This window comes from Berghia stephanieae, chromosome 11 (genome assembly GCF_034508935.2).
Source record: "Berghia stephanieae isolate SIO BIC M18660-M18661 chromosome 11, UCSD_Bste_1.3, whole genome shotgun sequence".
NCBI lineage: Eukaryota > Metazoa > Mollusca > Gastropoda > Nudibranchia > Aeolidiidae > Berghia > Berghia stephanieae.
The window spans coordinates 34,171,659-34,196,149 of record NC_088370.1 but is presented as its reverse complement, the minus strand read 5'-3'; the positions used below and the strand labels follow the sequence as shown (position 1 = coordinate 34,196,149).

Below are 24,491 nucleotides of genomic sequence, written 5' to 3'. Positions count from 1 at the left end.
CCTGTACAGAATGAGAAAGCTTCCACAAAAACCAGATGTAAGGAAATAGAGAAGACCCTATTAGGAATAACAAACACCGGAGACTGACTCTGACGACCCGGCACTGCCGTCCTTTGCCGTCTTCTGGATAAAGACGTCGGGCACAGACAAAATACTAAGAATAACGAGAAGATCCGCCAGACCTACCCATACCAAGCTTGAAAAAAAAAAACGGCAGAGGACGTTGGGTGCTTGGTATGAATGGGTCTAGCGGCTCTTCTATTTATTCTTAGTATTGTGTCCATGCCCGACATCTTTGTCTGGAAGACGGCAGTAGTGCCGGTGAGGGTTAGCCCTTACCCCTCAGTACTGCGTCAATAATTATTCACAACTATCCCCTTCAATTTTGTCTTGCATTTTTATATTTTACGTACTGACGTTACTATTTCTGTTCAACATTGTTTATGCTATTGGCTGAAGTTAGTTTGAGTCCCGAAACGTATTTTCAATGTATCACGTACATTAGTAATCATTTTGTTTAACTCATTCAACCCTAACACCGACTATATCCGTAATATACCCAGAGTTACTTTTACTCCATGCCTATTTATTACATTTTTATGAGACAAATTATAGGCGTAGTATCAAAGCTAATGTTTTTAGTTTTTACATGTTAATGGTAGTTGAATAAAACTATCTATGCACATGATCATTTTAATACATTTTTTTTCTAATCTAATTTCAAAGTAGCAAAAATCTCTAGGATTGAGTGAGTTAAACTTCGTCAACTTCAGACCATCTCAAAGTCAACCGTACATACCTGCATTAGAGACAGACCCTCCATAGGTAAGATTGTGGCTGGGGATAGAAATATAAAATATAAACAACCCTATCATACAGTATTCAAGTATAAACAACTCAATTATAACGTTCTAAAATTAAACACCGTGGCCTTCGTAAAGTTATGGCCTGACACTGACCAAAAAATGACGTTAAAATGCCAGTCTTTTGCCACAAAAGAAAACAAATCGTGAGTTGTATTCAATAGTTCAACCAATGAAATGACTTGTTTCCATGAGCTCTACTAACGACAACTCACTAATGAGTCAAACTGCCAGTCCTTTTGGATTTCAGTATCAAGCTATAACATAACGATGGCTTACGATGATACTGTACTGAAGTACTGTATAAACAACCAAATGATACTGTTATTAAAGTATAAGCAACCTAATGATTGTGTGTTCGGTATAAACAGCCCATCGACACTGTTTTGAATTATAAACAACCCAATAGTACTCTGTTAAGGCGTAAACTATTTAATGGTACAGTGTTAAAGTATAAACAACCCAAACAAAACTGTATCAAAGTATAACCAACCTGATTATATTATGCTATAAAGTATAAAAAAACATGTTGATACTGTGTAAAAATATAAACGGCCTAACGATACAATGTTATGTGTTACTTTAAAACGACGTGTGGCTATTTGCCAATCTGATAACCCAATTGATATGATCTTATTGTTATAATGGAAATACCCTTCAACAATAGCAAATATAATAAGGTTAAAACACCGTACTCGAGTGTAAAATGAGTACCTGGCCGTTAACAGCGTTGCCTATGTCGGAAAAAATTGTATTATCGCCTAATATGGGGTCATGTTTCGTCCTATATGTTACATGTCGCTGTTGGCAATGCAGGGACCCTTTGTAAAGCAATTTTAGCACGTTAAGTGGATATTGCTTTATATAAAAGCGCAAGTTGTTTTTGTTGTCTATTATATATATATATATATATATATATATATATATATATATATATATATATATATATATATATATATATATATATATATTTGTTTTTTGATTTTTGTTTTTTTTTTCGGGGGGGGGGGGGGGGGGGGGGGGGTAGCAACCAGATCACACCAAAAAAAAAAAAAAAAATCGTGTCCTACGAAGATGAAGAATGAATACAGGCACATACCCCGTAAAAAGCATCACGTGGTCACTAGGTGGAATGGCCGCCCCCTGACGCTCTACCCATGCGCGGAACGCTTCCAAAGCAGCAGAAGATTCGACAAAGTCACGTGAAGATTTGGGGGGCTTTGGGGTGTCTGCCCAGTAGTTGGGATCTGGCGTCTGGTGGAATTGAAACAAAGTAAATCCGATATTGGGGAACTTTGAGGAAAAAATATATAATAGCAAACAAAAACTAAACACACAAAAAAATCCCCAACATTTTTCTGATATAATAATTATGGCTCAGCGGTAAAGTCTTTGCTTCGTACCCAAAATGTACCGAGTTCGAACACCCGCTACCCTGTGTGACATTGCGCAGGTCACCTGGCCCTATCTCAGTTTGGGCGCTGTACCGCGGCTGACGCATGGGGGGTCATTCCAGTCCTCCCTTGGAATAGACCCTAGAGACAAAGTTCCGAACTATGGGAAGAATAAAGGGAACTTTATTTTATTTCTTTTTATGTTATTAATGTAAATTTTAAAAAAATGAATAAAAACACACACAATAAAAAAAAAAACAAAACAAAACAAAAAAAACAAAAAAAAAAAACAAACAAAAAAAAAAAAAACACACACACACACTTCTTCTTCTTCTAGGTTCCATGCCTGGTCCAGGCTTCGGATACTGCATGAATTATCTCTCTCCATTCCTCCCTGTCTCTTGCTTTTTCAAACAGCTCTTGGATTGTTAGGTTGGTGAAGCCCTTCAATTGGTCTATGAGTGTTTTTCTTTGTCTCCCCCGGGCGCGTTTACCAGGTATTTTTCCACAACTTGCCAGGTATTCATTCTTATCTTTCCTTACTATGTGTCCGAAAAAGGATAGTTGTCGATCCACTATTAAGGGCATTAGTTTCCTTTGTTGGTATGTTTGTTTTAGCACTTCTTCGTTCGTTTTGTGTGCAGTATACGATATTCTCTGCATCCTTCTCAAGCACCACATTTCAAAAGCTTCAATGTTCTTTTGTGTTTCTGCATTTGTAGTCCAGCTTTCGCATCCGTATAACAAGATTGGCCACACGTAGCACTTCAAGACTCGGAATCTAATCCCGAACGACATCTGTTTGTTTTTCAAAATGTTTCCCAGGTCCATGAAGGCCTGTTTGGCTTGAGTTATTCTTGCTCGTATGTCTCGGTTACATCTTCCATCTGTTGTCACTATTGAACCTAGGTATTTAAAACTTTCTACGTTGGTAAGTTGCTCGCCGTGAATCGTTATATTGCAGGTGTTGTTGTTTTCGGGGTTTTTCTGTATTACCATGCATTCCGTTTTGGTGATATTCACTTCCATTCCCTTGGCTTCACTATCTACTACCACTTTGTCCACAATCTTTTGAAGTTGGATTTCTGATGTTGCAATGAGTACCGTATCGTCTGCGTATCTTATATTATTTATGTTGTGACCTCCTACTTTTATTCCCTCCATATTATTTATGCCCCTCATGATTGTTTCTTGGTATAGATTAAACATATCTGGTGAGGCAACACACCCTTGACGGACTCCTTTCTTAATAGGAATGGAATTTCCTGTAGAGTTTCCGATTTTGATAGATGCCTGCTGGGTGTAGTATAATGTTTGCATGAGTCTGAGGTCTTTTTCATCAGCGCCAATGGAGTGCAGTTGTTTTAGTATTTCTTCGTGGCGTACTCTATCAAAAGCTTTTTTGTAGTCGACAAAACAGAGGTATAGTGGGGTCTGAACCTGTATAGCTCTTTCACTTAAAACACGGAGGAGGTATATTGCGTTCCTTGTCCCTCTGTCAGGTTGGAATCCATATTGTTCTTCTGCGATTTCGGGGTTAATCTTATTCCTTAGCCTGTTGATAATTATACGCAACAGTATTTTGTTGATGTGGCTTATTAAACCTATAGTTCTAAAATTTTCGCATCTGACTGCACCTGCTTTCTTTGGTATTGCTATGAAAATAGAGTTACAGAGATCTTCTGGTATTTTCCCAGTATTGTATATATTGTTGAATAATATGTGAAGTTCATCAATTCCTAGATCTCCTAGGCTTTTTAATACCTCTACAGATATTTCATCAGGGCCTGTTGCTTTACCATCCCTCATTCGTTCCATGGCATGTTCGACAAATGGATGATGCCAAGTCTGCAAAGATAGATCATCATCAAGCCCTACTGCAACCTCCTCGTGGTGTCGAACGGTAACAGGTCAAGCTGGCCAACTGCAGAGGGCGACAAGAATAGGCAATGGCAAACCATTCTTGTAACTTTGCCGAGTTAACTGCATGAATAAGTCCAAAAAGTTAAACGGTGACAGCGTAAAGGGGAGCATGTTTTCACGGAAGACTGCTGCCTCGCTCGGTTGGGAGCGTGATGTTCGTCAGGTCACACCGAACCGTCAGCCAGTTACTAGGCGAAATAAATTTAACAAATGTGACAAAACCAAAATTGGGACATGGAATGTCAGGACTTGTGCCCAAAAAGGAAAACTAAACAACATTCTAAAAGAAATGAAACGGCTCCAAATAAATATTCTTGGCCTGGCAGAGATGAGATGGAAAGAGCAGGGAATCATGTCAAAACAAGAAAACAACACGACATATAAGATCATATGGAGTGGTGGAACCTCTTTCCAAAAAGGAGTAGGGATGATCTTAGACCAAAAATCAACCAAATTTTACAAAGGGCACGTAGCAATCTCAGACAGAGTTTTGCTGGTTAAGCTAAGAGGACCTGTAGTTGACACCAATATTATTCAAGTTTATGCACCAACAGAAGAGGCGACAGATGCAGATATGACAGAGTTTTACCATTCACTAGACAAAGCAAAACGAATGTGTAAATCACAAGAAGTCCTTATGGTAATGGGGGACCTAAATGCTAAGATTGGCAGAGGCAGAGATGGTGACATAATCGGACCACATGGACTCGGAGACAGAAATGAACGAGGAAACATCTGGGCAGATTGGTGTAGAACAAATAAATTAATGATTTCAAACACCCGGTTTCAACAACACCCAAGAAGAACCTGGACATGGCAATCACCAGGAGACAGAGCAAGGAACCAGATGGACTTTATAGCAGTATCATCAAGATTCAGAAATGGCATATTAAATTGCAAAACCTATCCAAGCGCCGATGTAGACAGTGACCATGTCCCAGTTGTTTGTACAGTAAGGATAAAGTTTAAAGCTATTCAGAGAACAGCTGGTAGAATAAAGAGGGATTACAGGTTATGCAAAGACAATGGCATACAAACAAAAATGAGAGAAGAATTTGAAAATGCACTCATGATACAAAGCCAAAGTGAACCTGATAACGAATAATGTGAAAAACAATTTGATATATTCCAAAAGTGTGTCAAAGCAACTGCAGAAAAGCATTTACCAATAGCTCAAATAAACAGCAAAAAGGAATGGATGACAAATGAAATTCTAAACCTATTTGAAGAAAGACGAAAATTCAACAGAGGGTCTGCAGAATACCAAACATTGAACAACCACATTAAATCCAAATGCATCGAGGCACACGAGAACTATCTAGACTGGAAATGCTGCGAAATCGAAAGAGAATACAAACCCAACCCCCAACAAGCTCACCAAAGAATAAAAGAACTATCAGGGAAAAGGAAAAGCAAAGCAGCAGGAAGTTGTATCCAAAACAAACAAGGGGAACTGCTATTTGAAGAACAACATATAGAAAGCCGATGGGTAGAATACATAGGCGAACTGTACAATGATCCAAATAGAAATGAACCACCACTGAAATTCAAAGAACCATTAAGCGGACCAAACATCACCAAAAGTGAAATTGAACATGCCATGGAACACACACACACACACACACACACAAACACAAAAAAGTACACAAAACAAAAAAAACCCCAAACAATTGGGCGTTATTTATAGCACTTGCCACATGACATAATTCCAAATGAAATTCCAATTAATGGCCGATAATTTGGGAATTACAATTTGATACATCGCACCAGGGCGAACGCTGCCATACACACAGATGAAATGAAAAAAAACGAGAACGTTGTTGATAAAGATGATGACTGTGTTTAATAGATGATGGACGATTGAAGAAAACGATGCAGTAGGATAACAGGACAACGGTAGAAAAGCACGTAGAGTAAAAGTTTACAGCATTATGTACAGTAGTAGCATGTACGACAGGTCGACTGCAAAATATAACATTAAAAATATATATATATATATATATATATATTTTGGTCACATTAAATTTTATAAAAAATAATATAATACCTGGAATTGTAATTAATATGATAACAAATATGGAATGTTTCCACATAATCAAATGGAAATATAGAAAGAAAAATAAACAAAAGTAGTATGTTAAAACATGAATACTACTCATATGACATGAAAGTAAATATCCTTTAAATGATAGACTAATGCTTTTACATGAAATATTGATGGAACATATGGAATGATAACAGATTATTAAATACGATGAATACAAGTATATCCCTGCGAGCAAATGGGACTACAGATCTAAAAACAATTAAAACACGAATCATAATAACTAAAATAAAAAATAAAAACTTACATTTCTGGTGCGTTAAGTCGAAAGTGTCACCAGGACAATCCAGTTTAGAAAATAAGGTGGGCTACAACCCGAAACTTCCAAGAATATATACAAATAATACTGTATTACAAAATATATTTCAAAAACTGTCTAATCGTAAGTTGTGAGGTGGGTTAGAACCTTCCATTTCAAGAAACAGACCAAGAATTATAAAGGCGAGAAAATCTTACATTTATTTTTCACTTTATAACAATGATGACAGTGGGCAGAATTATGAATAAACAGCAAACGATAAAAATAAAACAACGAGTGACGAAAACTGACAAAGAGTGACAACTCAACACCAAGCGATACTCAACAATCCGTAATAAACAATTCTGGTCTCACCAGAACAGCCGAGCCTCGATAATATAGATAGTATGTGCTTGGCTAAGAAGCTCACAACATTGCCATCCGGAAGTATAAAGGACCAACACACAAAACTACGTGTAACCATGAATTTTTATAGTCTTGATAATACAGTTAAGTTAGAATTACTCATAAACGCGGATCGCAACCCCCCCCCCCCCCCCCCCCCAAAAAAAAAAAAAAAAAAAAAAAACCAAAAAAAAACAAAACAAAACAAAAAAACAAACAAACAAACAAACAAACAAACAAAAAAAAACAATAACAAAGACCCGAATGACGTCAACTTTCAACTTCATACTATCTATAGTCTTCTCTCCGAATAAGATAGAGAAATAATCGGAAGAGGATAAGGATTTGATAAAAATAGACGAGCTACAGAAATGAAAGAGTTCATATCATGTTCCCGGAACTTGGATAAATCGCTATTTCAAAACGATAATTTACAAATTATCCTTAAATCTTCTGGTAACCATGGCGTTCTAGATGTTCTACTTACGTCAAAAATGATAATACCAGCCCACGTGACGTCTATTGTGTAGTCTGCGTGTGCCCTGACACTTTTGTATCGAAGGTCAACCTAGAGATTGGAAGAAAATCAAATGTTGACGTCAGAATTGACAAACGTGGGTTGGGTGTGCTAGAAAGTACGTAAAAACAAAATAAACAACTACACAGATACAATCAAACACACGCACACACAAACACACAATTATATAGATAGTATGCGCTTGGCTAAGAAGCTCATAACATTGCCATCCAGAAGTATAACAGACCAACACAAAAAACTGTGTGTATCGATGAACGTTTATAGTCGGGTTAATACAGTTCAGTGAGCATTACTCATAAACGCGGATGGCCAAAAACAATAACAAAGACCTGAGTGACGTCATCTTCGAACTATATATATATATATATATATATATATATATATATATATATATATATATGTGTGTGTGTGTGTGTGTGTGTATTATGTTTAACAACATTTTCAGCCAAGATGAGAAAATTGAAATGGCGAATGAAACCTACCATGACAACAGTGTCTTCTTTAAGGTCAGGCGAGTTAATAATAACACATAGAATGGAATCACATAATAAGAAGGATAGCAGAGACCCTACCACCAGCGAACCTCCAACACACTCACCCCGTTGATGACAAAAGAATAAAACTGCTTGATCCGCCTGATGGTTTCTTCCTTCTCAATTCCTTCACGATCTGTCACTCCATCAAACCATCTTGGAATAGGAAGAAAGACAAATACATTAGATTTACTATTTTATAGATAGTATGCGCTTGACCAAGAAGCTCACAACATTGCCACCCGAAAGTTAAACGGACCAACACACAAAATTATGTGTAACCTTAAATGTTTATAGTCTGGTTAATAATAATAAATCTCTATTGTCCTAAAAAAGTGGCAATTTGTTAATACAGTTTAGTGAGAATTACTCATAAACGCGGATGGCAGAAAACAATAAGAAAGACTCGAGTGACGTCAACTCCATTCTATCTATAGATAGTATGCGCTTGGCTAAGAAACTCACAACATTGCCATCAGGAAGTAAAATGGACAATCACACAAAACTATGTGTAACCATGAACGTTTATAGTCTGATTGATACAGTTTAGTGAGAATTACTCATAAACATGGATGACAAAAAGCAATAACAAAAGACTTGAGTGACGTCAACTTCATTCTATCTATATCGCTGCATAAGCTTACGAGTGCCAAAAAAACCCACACACACACTAAAAAAAAATGCAAGAGTCCAATGAAATCTTTGATTCTACCTCTCAAACGATTTTGATTTCGTTTTTTTTTTTATTATCTAGTTGTAAAACATTTTCAAAAACTGCTTGATTTTATATGTCGTCTGCCATTTAAAAAAAAAAGTTTAACTCAACGCCTGATAAACTGACGTAACACTTTCTGAAAATTGTAAACTTGATATCATTACGAGTTACTATAATTTTATGACGAAACTCTTTTCCTCATGTTCATTGCTCTTCATATTGTGTCATGATGGTCGATAAAAGGGGAAAATGGGAGCGATCTATATTCATGTATTCGTCCAACCAGGTCATCAATCACATGATTTGTTGCTGTCCAACGATTGGATATATCTTATCAAATGTAAACACACTGCTTTGTTTATAAAAGTTGTAAACATACCCATGTTTCAAGTTGAATAAAATGACCAAACGTGATGTCAAATATTTAAAAGGTGTGAACACTTTTCACTAAGTGGTTCACTTGGAGCACATTTTACAATGTGACCAATGACCTCGAGCACATGAAAAGTTAATAATATAGATCATGCCCATTGACGGAGTGGATTGGATGTCACAATCACATCACCACATGGGGTAGTTTTTTTTTTTTAAATTCATGCGCCAGATATTTAGCCCCCTTCAATGATTTTGCAGCGCTTCCCGGGTTACTTGATTAAAAAAAATATACACCATAAAGAAAAATTTTGAGTGTTGGGATGTTCTCTTCGGCTGGCGAATGTTGTGAGCTTTTTTGGGTAAACGCACACATCAATAGATAGAACGGAAGTGACGTCACCCACCCTTTTGATTTTGTTTTTAGCCAGCCATTTTTACTAGAAGATCTCACTAAATTGTATCAATCAGACTATAAACGTTCAAGGTTACACATAGTTTTGTGTGTTGATGCGTTTTTCCGGCTGGCAAAATGTGAGTTGTTTTTTTTGCTAAGCGCACAGCATTAATATTTATTGAACAGATTATGTATGTTTTAGTTAGTTGAGTAGAAAGTTTTGGTAAGTGGACACTGGTATCAGTACGGTATGGTGTCCGTTGGGAAGAAACTAGAAATTGCGGCTATGAGGTCTAGTGGTATGACACTCGCTTTCGGATCGGAAGGTCCTGGGTTCGACCCTCGCTCGGCGCATAGTTGAGTCATTGGAAAAGTCTCTTTACTCATATTCTCTCACCGTACTCAGGTGTAAAATGAGTACCTGGCCGTAAACAGCATTGTAATGTCCCCTAACAGGTGTTTTGTCTCGTTCTACATGTTAAGTATTGCTGTTGGTCAGGGACCCCTTGTAAAGCGCTTTGACGACGTTTAGTGGATATTGCCCTATATAAAAGCTCACGAAAAGAAAAAAAAAACTTTACCTCAAGCCCATAACTGCCTTCGGTTTAATCGATCATTACTTGAACTAAATGTGTTCGGGTCAATAGTTATTTAAATGTTTTTTTAGTGGATAGGGGGTGGGGGGTGGGGGTGGGGGGGGGTAGGTGGGGGGGGTTGCTGTTTTTGGCAAGGTATTGATTGTATGCATTTAAGTGATACACTCACCATTTCTGCCCATCGTACCACTAAACAAATTTACCCGTATTTTCATTGCCTGAATGGCATAGTTGAATTCATTTAACTGGCTGTCTAACCCCAATAATAAAGAGCTGAGTGACGTTATTTTCAGTCATTCCATACGCAAGGCTAAATGTGTACTCGGTACTCACACCTCATAGACTCCATACGCAAGGTTAAATGTGTACTCGGTACTCACACCTCATAAACTCCATACGCAAGATTAAATTATGTGTACTCGGTACTCACACCTCATAGACTCCAGACGCAAGATTAAATTATGTGTACTCGGTACTCACACCTCATAATTCTATACGCAATATAAAACGTGTACTCGGTACTCACACCTCATAGACTCCATACGCAATACTAAACGTGCACTCGGTACTCACACCTCATAGACTCCATACGCAATATTAAACGTGTACTCGGTACTTACACTTCATAGACTCCATACGCAATATTAAAGTATTTGTACTCGGTACTCACACCTCATAGACTCCATACGCAATATTAAATGTGTACTCGGTACTCACACCTCATAGACTCCATAATCAACGACGATCAGTAACTCCAACTCATAATTCTGTGCCGCTTGTCTTTTCTCTCTCTTTCCGTCCATTTTTTCATCCTTCCCAAATCCTTCGCTCCCTCCTTCACCACTAACACCTCCCGTATCTTCATTGTCATTTTTACCCGTTGACCACTTCTCGTTGATTCCAGCATCATTTTCTTCATCACCTTCATTATGTTCTGAAATAAAATCTAGAATTTGATTGAGTGTTACGTTGTTTAGTTGTTGTCCATTCATTAAAAATTTCGATTCGTTGATATATGCTCCTATCATATCCGAAATTTCTTCTCTTTCAGAAAATAATATATTTATGATGTTTTGTAGAATTTCTGTACTATCTGTTTCGTTATCTGAAAATTGTTCCATTATTTTAGAGATTCCAAGTTTTTTAGAGATTGTGGCGCTGCTGATTGTGTTTGAGTTTGTGCTGATGTTGTTATTGTTGTTGTTCTTGCTGTTGTTGTTGTTGTTGTTATACTCATTCGCTTCGTCGGTTGAGTGTCCACCTCTTGTGTTAATGTTATTCTCATCAACATTATTATTTTCATCCTTGTTTATTCCAGAAGGATCGTCATCGTTACTATGCACGGCGTTAGAGATTGTTGTTTTGGTCGTTGGCGCCGTCTCTAGTCTGTTATTTATTCTAGTTGTTGTAGTTTTTGAGGCGCCGGCGTTGATGCGGCTGTTGTTGTTGTTGGTGGTGGTGGTGGTAGCCGTAGTGGTAGATGTGGTTTTCTGTTCATTCCCTTGTTCATTTTTAAGAGGTGTATTTTCGTCAAGGTTATTGTCGTCGTCATCATCATCATCATCATCATCATCATCAACATTATCGCCAATTAAAGAAGTCATGCTTGCTATCAGTGATGATTCTGATGAAAGAGAGAAGGAAAATAGCTCTTAGATTTCATTTGTATTTGTGGGCGAGGACGAGACATTCGAGGCATTGCGCTAACACCAAGGTTCGAGTCTCGTTCACTCCTTTTAATATCGTTAAGATCCGACGGTCCTGGGTTCGATTCTTGCTCTGAGCGGAGCCTAGTTGAGTCCATGGAAAAGGCTCTTTACTCACATTCTCTCACCGTACTAAGGTGTTAAAAGAGTACATGGCCGTAAGAGCGTCGGGAAAAGTGTAGTAACCCCTAATAGGCATCATGTCTCGTCCTCCATGTTAAGTGTTGCTATTGGTTGGGGACACCATGTAAAGCGCTTTGAGCGGATTTAGTGGATATTGCGCTATATAAAAACTCAATTAAAAAATAGAGTGAATTGTATAAATATAGCCTCATAATGTGCAAACGCCTAAAATTCCATATTTCTGATCATTTTTAGTTTGATTTCACTTTTAGGCATCTGCTCCGCTCCAACATGATACTGTTTGCAACGATGGGTCAGATATGCCCCAATTTGCTTTATCTCCGAGCCACCACTGACACTGTAATATGCTTTGAGGATTTGATAGATTTGATCTATGGATATGCCATTATGCCACGCATAGTATCTTGGCTTCATCAGTAGCAGCAGAAGCATCATTACCTTATTCATCATCATCATCATCATGATCATCATCATCATCATCATCATCATCATCATCATCATCATCATCATCATCATCATCATCATCATCATCATCATCATCATCATCACCACCACCATCATCATCATCATCATCATCATCATCATCATCATCATCATCATCATCATGAACAGCAGCATACTAACGAAAGAGTGAAAATCGAACAGCAGCATCAGCATCGGCAAGGGGCAGCGTGGCTTAGTGGTACAGTCTTTGCTTTGTACCCGAAAAGTACCGAGTTCGAATACCCACTGCGCTGTGTGACTTGAGCAAGTCACCTCGTCCTAGCTCAGTTTGTGGCGCTGCACTGCGGCCGACGCCTGCGTTATTCCAGGGTACCCTTGGAATGAACCCTAAATTTCCCTTTTGAAATGAAAATAGGGAATTTTATTTTTATTTATTTATTTTTTATCATCATCATCATCGTCATCATCATCATCATCGTCGTCGTCGTCGTCATCGTCGTCGTCATCATCTTCATCTTCATCATCATCATCGTCGTCTTTGTCGTAGTCATCGTTGGCATATAAATTTTAATTGGGTTATTCTTTAATATATAGTGAGAGCAGAACATACAATATTCGGAAAATAAAAAACAATTAACACAGAGACGATCTGTTAATAGGAAGGAAATCTTCAACAATGTATCTTTAGTACATTATGACGTGAGACGATCAATTACACTAAATGATACATTGTATAAATATCTGACCGTCTCATTCTGCAAATGATCCCATCCACGGCCTTAGAAAAACGAGTAAGCGGTACTCGAGTACAAGGAAAGTAGGTAAACGATATAAGGGGTTGGGACAGACAGTGAATGCTATCATAAACAATGAAATTGCAGTTAAAAAGAAAACTTTTCGAGGCGTTGTGATCTTGTGGCATGACACTCGCCTTTGGATTTTAAGCTCCGTGGTTCGAGTCCACATCTGAGGGGCGCAAAATTGAGTCCTTGGAGAATTATCTTGATTCATAATCTCTCATCGCACTGAGGAGTAAAATGAGCATCTGGCCGTTAACAGCGTTGTATCTGTTGAAAAAAAAAGTAACAGCGCCTTACAGGGGTCAGGCATTGGCCATGGCCTTCGTGTTAAGTGTTGCTGTTGACTTGTGGCTCCTTGTAAAAAGCTTTGAGCTTATGATTTAGTAGACAGTGTTCTATTAATCAAAACGTTTTTTTTAAAGCGTAAAAGAAATGTTAAAACCTTGATCCAAATCAATGACATCATGAAGTAAGTTTGCTTCTTGGAACAGACGGGATATGACGTGGTTGGCTGTTCCATCATTGTCACCAACTAGTGGACGTATGGAATATTCTTGACCGTCTATGAAGTAAGTCCCTGTCTGCAGAGGAATATAAATGAAATAACTAGTTTTTGTTCATTTTGGTGTCTGCCACAGATGATGATGATGATGATGATGATGATGATGATGATGATGATGATGATGATGATGATGATGGTAATTATGATGTTGGTGATAATGAAGCCAGGTGACTATGCGTGGCACAAATGACGGCCGCGAACCATCAGTGGCGGCTCGGAGATCAAGTTAACAAAGTTTAAAGTTTATTCAATCTTAGGCTTTCGCCAATAAATCAACAATTTGATGACAACATACATTAAAGTGGAAAAAATGGTAAATGGAACCAAAAAATAAACTGCTACCATTAATAACCACACACACAACAAAAAAAAAAACAACAATCGTAATACCACCAAGGCGTACAATAATAATAATAATAATAATAATAATAATAATAATAATAATAATAATAATAATAATAATATAATAATAATAATAATAATAATAATAATAATAATAATAATAATGATAATAATAATAATTGTTATGGTGTATTCTTATTATTGAGTTATTGCCCAATAATGACAATAATAATAACAACAATAATAATAACAATAACAATAACAAGAATAATATTACCATCATTATTACTACCACAATCATCACTAGCTAATTAGAGATGTGCGTGACTAACAATGTAAATTATACATGTTGCTTTACCCCTTGGAACTGATGAATACGGTCTCCAATCTCCGGCAATTCGTTTTACATTATTCTGCATCTAACTTACAGAGGGTTAAACTCAGAATCCATGCGGTTATAATCATATATATATATATATATATATATATATATATATATATATATATATATATATATATATATATATATAAGAGAGAGAGAGAGAGAGAGAGAGAGAGAGAGCTGCGCCGGTGTTACCAATACTTAGCTTCTATACCAGGATAAATCATTCGTTTGGACCGAAAAATAAATAAAAAACTTACCGCTTACCGTCAAAAGCAGTTTAGATTTGAAGATGCATTTGTTTTCTATCAAAAAACATTCGGTAATGGACAATCCTTGATGAATTTCAAAAGTTGTGTTGAAATTATATCCTAATTGTTTTCATGATTAATTCCTCGCGGAATCGTGTGGGTATCGTTTCTGTTATCAAGGTACCGCCTACCCAGGCAGGGTTGCCAGATCATTTTTGAGGAAGAGACCAAACTAGCTATAGCAAGAGGCCAGATTCCTCGGCAGAAGCCCAAATACCACCAAACCCACCTTAGCCTCGCGAAAACTCTTTAGATTTGTTAAACAATTTAGATAGGATAAGGAAAATTCGTATATATAGAAGCATTAGCAAATGCAATCTGTGGCGTTAGCACGTGTTGCATTTAGATATTTAGATTGCCAAATAAAATAAGTTTTACCGGTACCAGAGTAAAACGATATAACGGGGAAAGTCAGAGGAAGCCAAAAAGTTGGGTACAGGAGGCCAAGTGGCCAAACCAAATTTTGGGAGGCCAAATGGCTTGGGAAAAGGCCAAATTTCTCTAATTTGGCCACCAGGAAGCCAAACTAGCAACCCTGGCCCCAGGTTTTTATAAAAGTTTATTGGGAAAAAGATACGGAACAAAGTGTCCATAGATAGGTATGCAATTTGGTGCATTAGTGCAGTAAAAAGGCCTTTTTTTCTTTTATTCAATAAACTTGACTGCTGGTGGACCCTAGGCTCTCTACAAGTCCAAGAAATAATACTCACTTTTTCTCTGCTCCAACGAAAATATCTACCCCCTACCGGTCTAATTATTTGTAGCAGACGACAAATTTCTCAAAACGGTCACGTGACACTGTAAAAACAACACAGGAAGTCCATGAAAGCTTATTTACGACATTTCCTTTGAACCGTGTAAACAACAAAATTTCGTTTTCATTCGACTCAACGGGTCAGATTGGCCGGTATTTTTTAACGAACTAAAGTTCTGAAAAATCAAAATGTTTCTTAGAAAGGTGAAAGATGCTAGTTTTTGAAACAGAGGTAGGTTTTTAAAAAAAATCTTTATATTTTACGTGAATGCATGCTCAAGGCGAGTTGGACGTGCAGCGGAGGTTGGTAGGCCAAAGGCCCACCTCTCTCTCTCTCTCTCTCTCTCTCTCTCTCTCTCTCTCTCTCTCTCTCTCTCTATATATATATATATATATATATATATATATATATATATATATATATATATATATAATTATAACTGCAGGCTCAAGTTTTTTTTTTTTTAAGAATCGGGAATGCTGTTCACATTATGAATTAGTTATTGTAAGGACATGTAAAAGATGGAGCAATTTAAAATTTAAAACCACAGACTTTAAAACTATACCTCATAAATAAAAGGTAATTGAAAAAATAAATTAATCACTATATATATATTATTTTTTAAAATATTTACCACAATGTTTGAGACAGTCTACATTAATGTTTCAGGCTTAATTTGCCATCGTCAGGACTGAGTTGTTTTGTTGACTGTTGTTGTTTCTTGAAGTGGTTCCGGTTTAAAGTTAATTAACAAGAATTTCCGCCGATGTGGACACGTTCCGTACATCTCACTTTTCGTGTTGAGTGTGGCTTCATGAGGGTGTTTGATTATAGTATATTTCTCTTCCAGGCATAAGCTACATTGTTTTGATGTTGGTGTGTATCCTGTTGCTTTAGATAAAATTTTCCATGAAATGTTGTGGTCTAGTTTGTTGTCTTTTAATTTCCAAATATGTTCGCTGAGTTTTGTGGATGTTTTTTTGTTAGTGTTTCTAAATGTTGAGGTGTGGAGGTTGTATCTTGTTTTGAAATTATTTTCTGTTAGTCCTACATATTTTTCTTGCTTGTTTGTTTTAGTTTCTGTGACTGTGGCTTGGTAAATTAAACTTGATTCTAAGCATTGTTTGTTTAACGGGCAATGTTCTTTACTTCTGCAGTTGCATTTTCTGGTGGGTGGGTTTTGCTCTTGTCGGTGGTTTATTAATATTTTTTTGTTGTGGCTTGAAATTATTTGTTATATGTTGCGCATACACGAGTAGCTTATTTTTATGGTATTCCTGTTGATAATTTTATGTAGCTTGTGGTTTTTTGGAAAGTGTGTATCAATTAACTTCAGGAACTGCTGTCCTATGTTTGTGCTGACGTTTTTGTCGAAAGGTGGGAAAAGTGCCAGACAAAACAAGAAAGGAAAATATAAGAAAAAAAAACCATCCCCAAAAATCAGTCTACCTCAAATACCCAGTCGGGGTAGACTGATTTTTTGGGATGTTTTTTCTTCTTCTATTTTTCTTTCTTGTTTTGTCTGGCACTTTTCATACACACTTGTTCAGATCTTTACCTTATACTGGTGCCTGCACCTTAATTTCTTTATCTTGTAAAAGCATAGCGTAAACGGTTAACTAAAAGATGACAAGAGAGCATCATATGTGACTCATCGTCTCAATCCGGGTTTACGTCGTGGCGAACCAGATGTAAGAAAGGAAATTGAAGATGATAAATATATAATCTCTTGGTTTATTGCACTTTCAAATAAAAGTTTGATATTTTGGGGTTTGTAAATGCAATCTTCAACATCATCTTCCTCTTCTTCTTTCAGCTTATCCCGCATTTTGCAGGGTCGACATAATGAATGCCACATCTCCATGCATCTCGGTTCAGCGCATCATCTTCCTCCATGCCCAGTTCTTTCATATCATCTTTTACCTTATCCCACCATGTAGTCTTTGGGCGTCAAAACATAAATCATAACGATACGAATAAATGCGATTTTGACTGGTGAGTCACAGTGTCATAGAATCACTTACCATCCTATATTCATTACTGCCCGGGGGACCAGCGTGAACCATCACAGAGGCCCCGTTTTCCGGATCAATGTATAGACCCCATGGTCCCTGTTGAAAGGAAAATAGATGGTAGTAATAATGTACGTATAAAGGAAATGCTATTTGCTAGAAAATCGGGTTTGTGTTCACTACCACTACTACTACTACTACTCCTCCTCCTCCTCCTCCTACTACTACTACTACTACTACTACTACTACTACTACTACTACTACTACTACTACTACTACTACTACTACGATTACTACAACCACTCTACTACCATCGCCACCACCACCGCCATTATTATTAACTATCAACATCAACACCAAGACCATCATCATCATCATGATCATGATCATCATCATCATCACCAACACTACCACCACCACCATCATCACCATCATCATCGTCATCATCATCATCATCTTTCTAGGCCCTTGTTCTTCATAATATCATACCATCTATCACCAGGGACTATGCGTTAAAATGACCTAGATATAGATAGAAAAACAACCCTGAAATTACCAACACAACATGGCGGAACAAAACTTCCGGTCGTGTATCATGTGTCATTTCCTGGTTCAGACACTACTGTGTTCGTACACGTAACACAGCGGAGGTGGAGCTACAGAACGTATTGCGTCTTATGGTGTTTTGTCTAAGTCTGTCAGTAAATCGTTTCCAATTCAATGAAACGAGTTTTTAAAATGTGACCCATCAACTCAAAACAGGGCTTTGTCGTAGGGTTTAAGACACCAAAAATTAAATTTATAGTAATAAATGTGGGCGAATTTTATTTGTTTTATAGAGGACAATGGATATACTCTGACTTAATTGGTCGGAAGGTGAAAATTTTGGATTTGCATTTGTTTTTTTTTTGTTTTGGTTTTTTTTTTGTCATTTTCTGAAACAATATGCTTTATTTGAAGTAAATCGGGTGATTTTTCATGAAGTTATGGTCAGATGTATGGAAAAGGTATCCAGCAACTTTTCTCAAATTTCATTCTTTTTCAACTTGACTAGCTGCAAAAAATATTCCGAAATGAAATTAAGCTTTGATATTTCCAGAAGATGTACAAAAAGGGTTGATTTAATCATTTATGACAGGAACTCATTTTGGATAAAAATTGACCTTCTAACTAAACTTGGCAATATCTCAGTTTAAACCGTTTCACCATCCAACTTATTATGTCATTAACTGTAAAAATTACCGGTTTGAGGCGGCGGGTCACAATTCTGTAACATTGTCACGGAAAGTTGTAAATTTGAGGTTCAATGCATGTGACGTAATGAGCAGAGTCATTGAGATTGTTTCTTTTTCGGTGTCATTTTCATTCAGTGTATGCGCTTTTTCAAGGCTTATTCTGCTTTTCTATAAATCCCCAGTTTCTCCATTCATTTGGTGCATACACTTGCTTGTTGAGCGCTCTTTTTTATGCATAATCATTCTTACAATAATCGTTACTGACAGTTCCGGGGTTTCTGCATAACACCGAGGTCCGGAGTTTTACTGTTATTGCCACCCATCTGGTTTCTGACCAGGCTACAAACCTTTCAGTATTTTGCAAGATCAGTTATTTTGTTATTATATTTGATGTTCAGAATCTTTGAATATTTTGTTTATCATAATGAAATGAATTTGACATCAATTAATCTACATTATTATTATGATCAATTGCGAATATTCATTATTTTGTCTTCGAAAGTTGAAAAGATAGTGACTCATTCTTATGTGAAATGATTGCTTTTCCGCTACTGGAAGTACATATAAATAAGGAACTGTGAAACGCAATAATTGTAATATAAACGAGTAGATGTACTATGTAAATATGTTATCTATTACGATAATTTTATTAATAATTTATTAATATAATTATCACATATAAAAAAAAAATCAGCTTTAGAGCTCCACATGTAACTTACCCCATTTGTTCCATCCCCGTAAACGTCAGGGCGTTTTTTGTAGACTACGTCATCAGTTTTGACGATGATGCCGTCGTGAACGAAGTAGAGAGGTGGCGACGAAAGGCTCAGCAGCTTATTTTTTCGTAGCCTCAGCATGACGTCATGGTTGTAAAGGTTAAAGGTGAAGGTTAAGGTCGATGGCAAAAACCAATCAACTCTCCTATTATTATGATGGTAATCATCTCCTCTGTAGTTGTCGTTTTTATCAAATCGTCGATTGTTGATAACGTTTTCGTGGTCTTCATTATCGTTGTTGGTATTATGGCTGTTGATCGTGGCGCTTTTGTCGTCATCTTCTTGATGTGCACCGTCTCCAAAGTACGATCGTTTGTGGATGTTGTGGACACTGTTTCCGCTAAAAAGCTTCAGAGATACCCTGCCTGGAAGAAAGACTCTAGTTATTTAACACAGCTATGAAGGGAATGGACTACCACGAAAAATAAGCAAATTACGCCCTTCCAAGCACCATCTTTAGATATCGTCGCCTTGGCATTCCATAAAGGAATGATATAGATAGTCCATCAAACAAACTGCGAACGTCAACACAAGTCAATAGATATGTCCCAAGGGAGCAAATCTTGCCTAATGAAAAAACAAAAACAAAACTAGAAAGTGCCTGAATCGGAGCTCGAACTCGGACCTTCTGAGTCACAGTGCAATGACTAAACCACTTGGACACCTCACCTCTCATACAACCAATTTAATATCCATTATATATATATATATATATATATATATATATATATATATATATATATATATATATATATATATATATAATGGATATTAAATTGGTTGTATGAGAGGTGAGGTGTCCAAGTGGTTTAGTCATTGCACTGTGACTCAGAATCACTCCAAGACCCCAAAATATACGTTTGTAGGTGAAAATGAGAAAAATTCTCACTAGCTTAAAACTATCAACAAAAATAAAAGTACGTATGGCTAAATGTTACATATGGTCCACATTCCTGTATGCCTGTGAACCATGGACCATAACGAAGGAGATTGAAAGAAAAATTGATGCCTTTGAGATGTGGGTATACCGCAGAATTCTGAGAGTACCATGGACCAGAAAGAAATCAAACATTCTGATTCTTAATGATGCAGGCCCAAGGTCCAGAAAACTGTTGGCAGAAGTTAAAATGAGAAAACTGAACTAGTGTGGACACGTTCGGAGACACAACACCATCCAAAAATCAGTGCTAGAAGGAAAAGTAGCTGGCAGAAAGGCACAGGGCAAACCAAGGAAGCCCTGGATAGGAAATGTGGAGGCAACAACTGGCAAAAAGAAAATAGACTGCTCGGTAATGGCCCTTAAGAGTGAGGAATGGCGTTCCATCAAATTCAACCTCTGTCGGGAGACGGAACTCCGGTAAGGTAAGGCGCATTAGGTAATTGTATGCTTCACTTTCGGACTTTGTCAAAGATTATTGGGATGTGTTTGATCAATTTGATGTTGAATTTAGGAAAAGTGGATACCACTAGACCGCATAGTAATTTTAATAAATAAGTTAAGTAAAGTAATGAATTCAAATATTTTTATTAAATTGTTTTAAAAAGTAACATATTCATCGATATACCTCTTGATTGTATTTCAATCTAAATATGCCCAAATCGCGTTTAGCACTGAACTATTGTCTGGACTCATGTAGGACCCCAAGTTTTAATAGCCCAGGCCTCAACAAGTCTAAATTCGAGCTTGGGTTTATGACTCAAATAATAACAACACTGTGCAAAGGATTAAATGGCCATATAAAAATGTCACTCGATCAATAGCAAATAATGTCAATATTAGATACAAACTAGGAGGGGTTTCAATATTTTAAATATCTTTTCCATCTAATTATTTTGCTGTTTCTTTTGTTTAATTAATTGTTTTTACCTGTATGGATCGGGAATTCTACATAAATGTATGTTTTATATTGTGAATTGCCTAAAATAAACAATTAAATTGCATTGAATTTAATATTTCTCAATCCAATGATGACAGTCACTTTTGCTTATTTTCCCCCAAAATATGTTCCGCTTATGGAATAATCTGTATTCTGGTAGGTAGACTATATATAATGTTTCAGTAGTAGATTTGTTTTTGTTGTTGAGCACTATGATGGTTGCAATCAAGAACACATCTCAAACTCTAGGGGAATCTTTGGCCATGAGTTTTTTTTCACTCTCAAATTTCATGTTAACATTGTGAATTATTACAAATTTCCGCGATGCGCATTTTTGTGCCAGGCTGTATGAATCTATAGATTTCTGGCTCAATGTTTTTAATTTTTTTTTTTAAGATTACAGAGTGTTTTCTCCACTTACCGATCTCCTCTCCTCTGGAGTGCAAGAGGTAGTCCCAAGAATTTCCGGACACCGATGACGTCATATAATATATCACTATGGCTAAAATGGACGACAGCATTTTCCAGAATGAAATTGACGTCACTCGTCTCTTTGTTATTGCTTGATGTTCAGATCTCACTGAAGTCTCTCTAACAAATTATAAACGTTAAATTAAAGGTTACACTTAATTTTGTGTGTTGGTGCAATTGATCCAAAGGGCAAAACAAGTGAGTATTTTACCTAAACACATACTATCAAAACAGTTACTTGACGATTTATTCAAAACCCATTGGCTTGAATATCACTCAATCAAACGAATTAGAGTATAAAATCTAAATCTGTTTTTCCATCCGACACAATTGGTACATCCTGTCTTGAAGCGCACGTTAGATAACCATGATATTCTGGTGATCAATGTAGTGACAACGCAAACGAAAATAAGGAAATTGGTGATAATAAATCATGAAACGAATCAAAATATGACAGAGATAAATATATAGATAGATAAATGGTCAAGCATATTATAGATAACCGAAAAGTAAGATAAAAAAAATAAGCCACAATTTAATAAAATCAACATGGTCATTTCTCAAGGAATGGCCGAAAAAAAATAATATAAATTTCTTAAAGGCGGATTTTGAATTTAAGTGAGAGAAATAAAACTAAACAAACACTTTAACCAAAACATCCAGTTTGAAGCATAAATGGCAAAATCAAAAACTTTTAGATATTTCTGAAGTGTTAACTTCATGTTGATAAATACGAAGACAACATAAAATGTAAAATTTTAAAATAAATAATAAATTATTCAATGCCTGGAATGAGATAATAAAACAAACAATCAACAACAGCAAAGAAAAGAAATAAGGAAACAAAACAAATTAAAAAGCCCAGATAATTAAACATGTGAATAAATAAAAACATAAATAAATAAACAATACATAAAAAATAACCGGAAATAGTCAATGAAACAAATTGAAACGAGCCCCGGTAAATTAGTGAAACGTTTCTTGACAGTGAGTGTTGATTATGAATTGAGTATAGCAGTAGGAAAGAATAAATAATAACAGCACAAACACACACACATACACACACAGCTACACACAGATAGAGTTAGACAGATAGATAGATAGATAGATAGATAGATAGATAGATAGATAGAGAGAGAGAGAGAGAGAGAGAGAGAGAGAGAGAGAGAGAGAGAGAGAGAGAGAGAGAGAGAGAGAGAACAATAACAAACAAATATAATTAAAGATGTAAAATTAATATTTAAAAACAAACTACTGAAAAACAAAGACCTATTCAGTATTTATACTACAACAAAACTCACTCAGACTGTGAACGGATGTCAAGTCAAGCGGTTTTCTTGTATTGTCTCAAGACACACCATTAGATAGACGTATAGACGTACTAAGTAACTTACACCCCCCCCCCCCCCCCCCCCCGAGCATACACAACACACAACCCCCCCTTCCCCCCTCCCCAACACACAAATTATGTTTTGTACCCACGGCTGTCAAAGGCTCAAAACGTTTTCTCAGACTCCAGTGCAAATACATACATAAATGCGACCGTTCACTCAAAACGGTCAGGGAACTTCGGGACGGTTTAGTTGATGATGACGGTACGTGTTTAGGCAAAATACTCACAATAAGTATCCAGCCAAGTAAAACGAATCAAAACACAAATCTGTGTGTAACATGAATGTTAAAAGCCTGACTGACATAATTTAGTGAGAACTAATCACCAAAATGACACCAGAATGGTTTCGGAGCCTTCGTGTTACAAAAAATCCAATTTGCTAATTATATGTCGTATGATATTGCCGCAGTGGTCCACGTGGAATTAAATTTAATTTCATGTTGTGTTTTGCGCCCTTTTAGTCCTAGCGCCAATGCAATATGACTTGAGCTTTGACACGAGTTTTATATAGAGCAATATCCTCTAAACGTGCTCAAAGCGCTTTACAAAAAGTCCCTGAACATCAGCAACACGTAACAAGTAGAACGAGACATAACGTCTGTTAGCCGATATTACTATTTTTTTTCGGACAGAGACAACGCTGTTGACGGCCAGGTACTAATTTTACACCTGAGTACATATCTTATAGCCTGACCGTGGCCTTCGTAAACTCATGGCCTGGCATCACGTACCAACACATGACGCCGAAAGACAAGTCTTTGGCCACAAAAGAAAACAAATCGTGTGTTGTGTTCAATAGTTCAACCAATGAGATCACTTGTTGTTTACTACAGACAACTCAGAAGGAGATCCAAAAACCTAAATGACGTTAAAATTTGGGTCTTAGTGTTTTTTAGCGATGGCTACGGCCTGACCTTCGTGTCGAATTCAAAAAGAAAACACCAAGTCCTGGCCTTTTCAAAGAGAGATGCTCTGACTCAGTAAAGAGGACATTATCCTCCTCCTCATTATTATTATTATTATTATTATTATTATTATTATTATTATTATTATTATTATTATTATTATTATTATTATTATTATTATTATTATTATTATTATTATTATTATTATTATTATTATTATTATTATTATTATTATCATCATCAGCATTATTATTATTATTATTATTATTATTATTATTATTATTATTATATTATTATT

The 24,491-nt window shown here is 36.5% G+C and overlaps 1 protein-coding gene across 1 annotated transcript in view; it reads right to left on the bottom strand.

Annotated features, from left to right (window-relative positions):
• Positions 1 to 22,266, bottom strand: part of LOC144956533 (uncharacterized) — a 42,666-nt gene extending 20,400 nt beyond the window's left edge. Inside the window, exons 1-9 of the mRNA XM_078887095.1 lie at positions 21,846 to 22,266; positions 19,491 to 19,912; positions 17,549 to 17,635; positions 13,615 to 13,753; positions 10,796 to 11,702; positions 8,064 to 8,154; positions 7,415 to 7,495; positions 1,963 to 2,117; positions 800 to 837 (exon numbers count right to left, since the gene is read on the bottom strand). Of these exons, the coding sequence (XP_078743221.1) occupies positions 800 to 837; positions 1,963 to 2,117; positions 7,415 to 7,495; positions 8,064 to 8,154; positions 10,796 to 11,702; positions 13,615 to 13,753; positions 17,549 to 17,635; positions 19,491 to 19,912; positions 21,846 to 21,945 (2,020 nt within the window). The 5' untranslated portion in view covers positions 21,946 to 22,266. The remainder of the gene's footprint in view (positions 1 to 799; positions 838 to 1,962; positions 2,118 to 7,414; positions 7,496 to 8,063; positions 8,155 to 10,795; positions 11,703 to 13,614; positions 13,754 to 17,548; positions 17,636 to 19,490; positions 19,913 to 21,845) is intronic.
• Between the last annotated feature and the right edge of the window lie 2,225 nt (positions 22,267 to 24,491).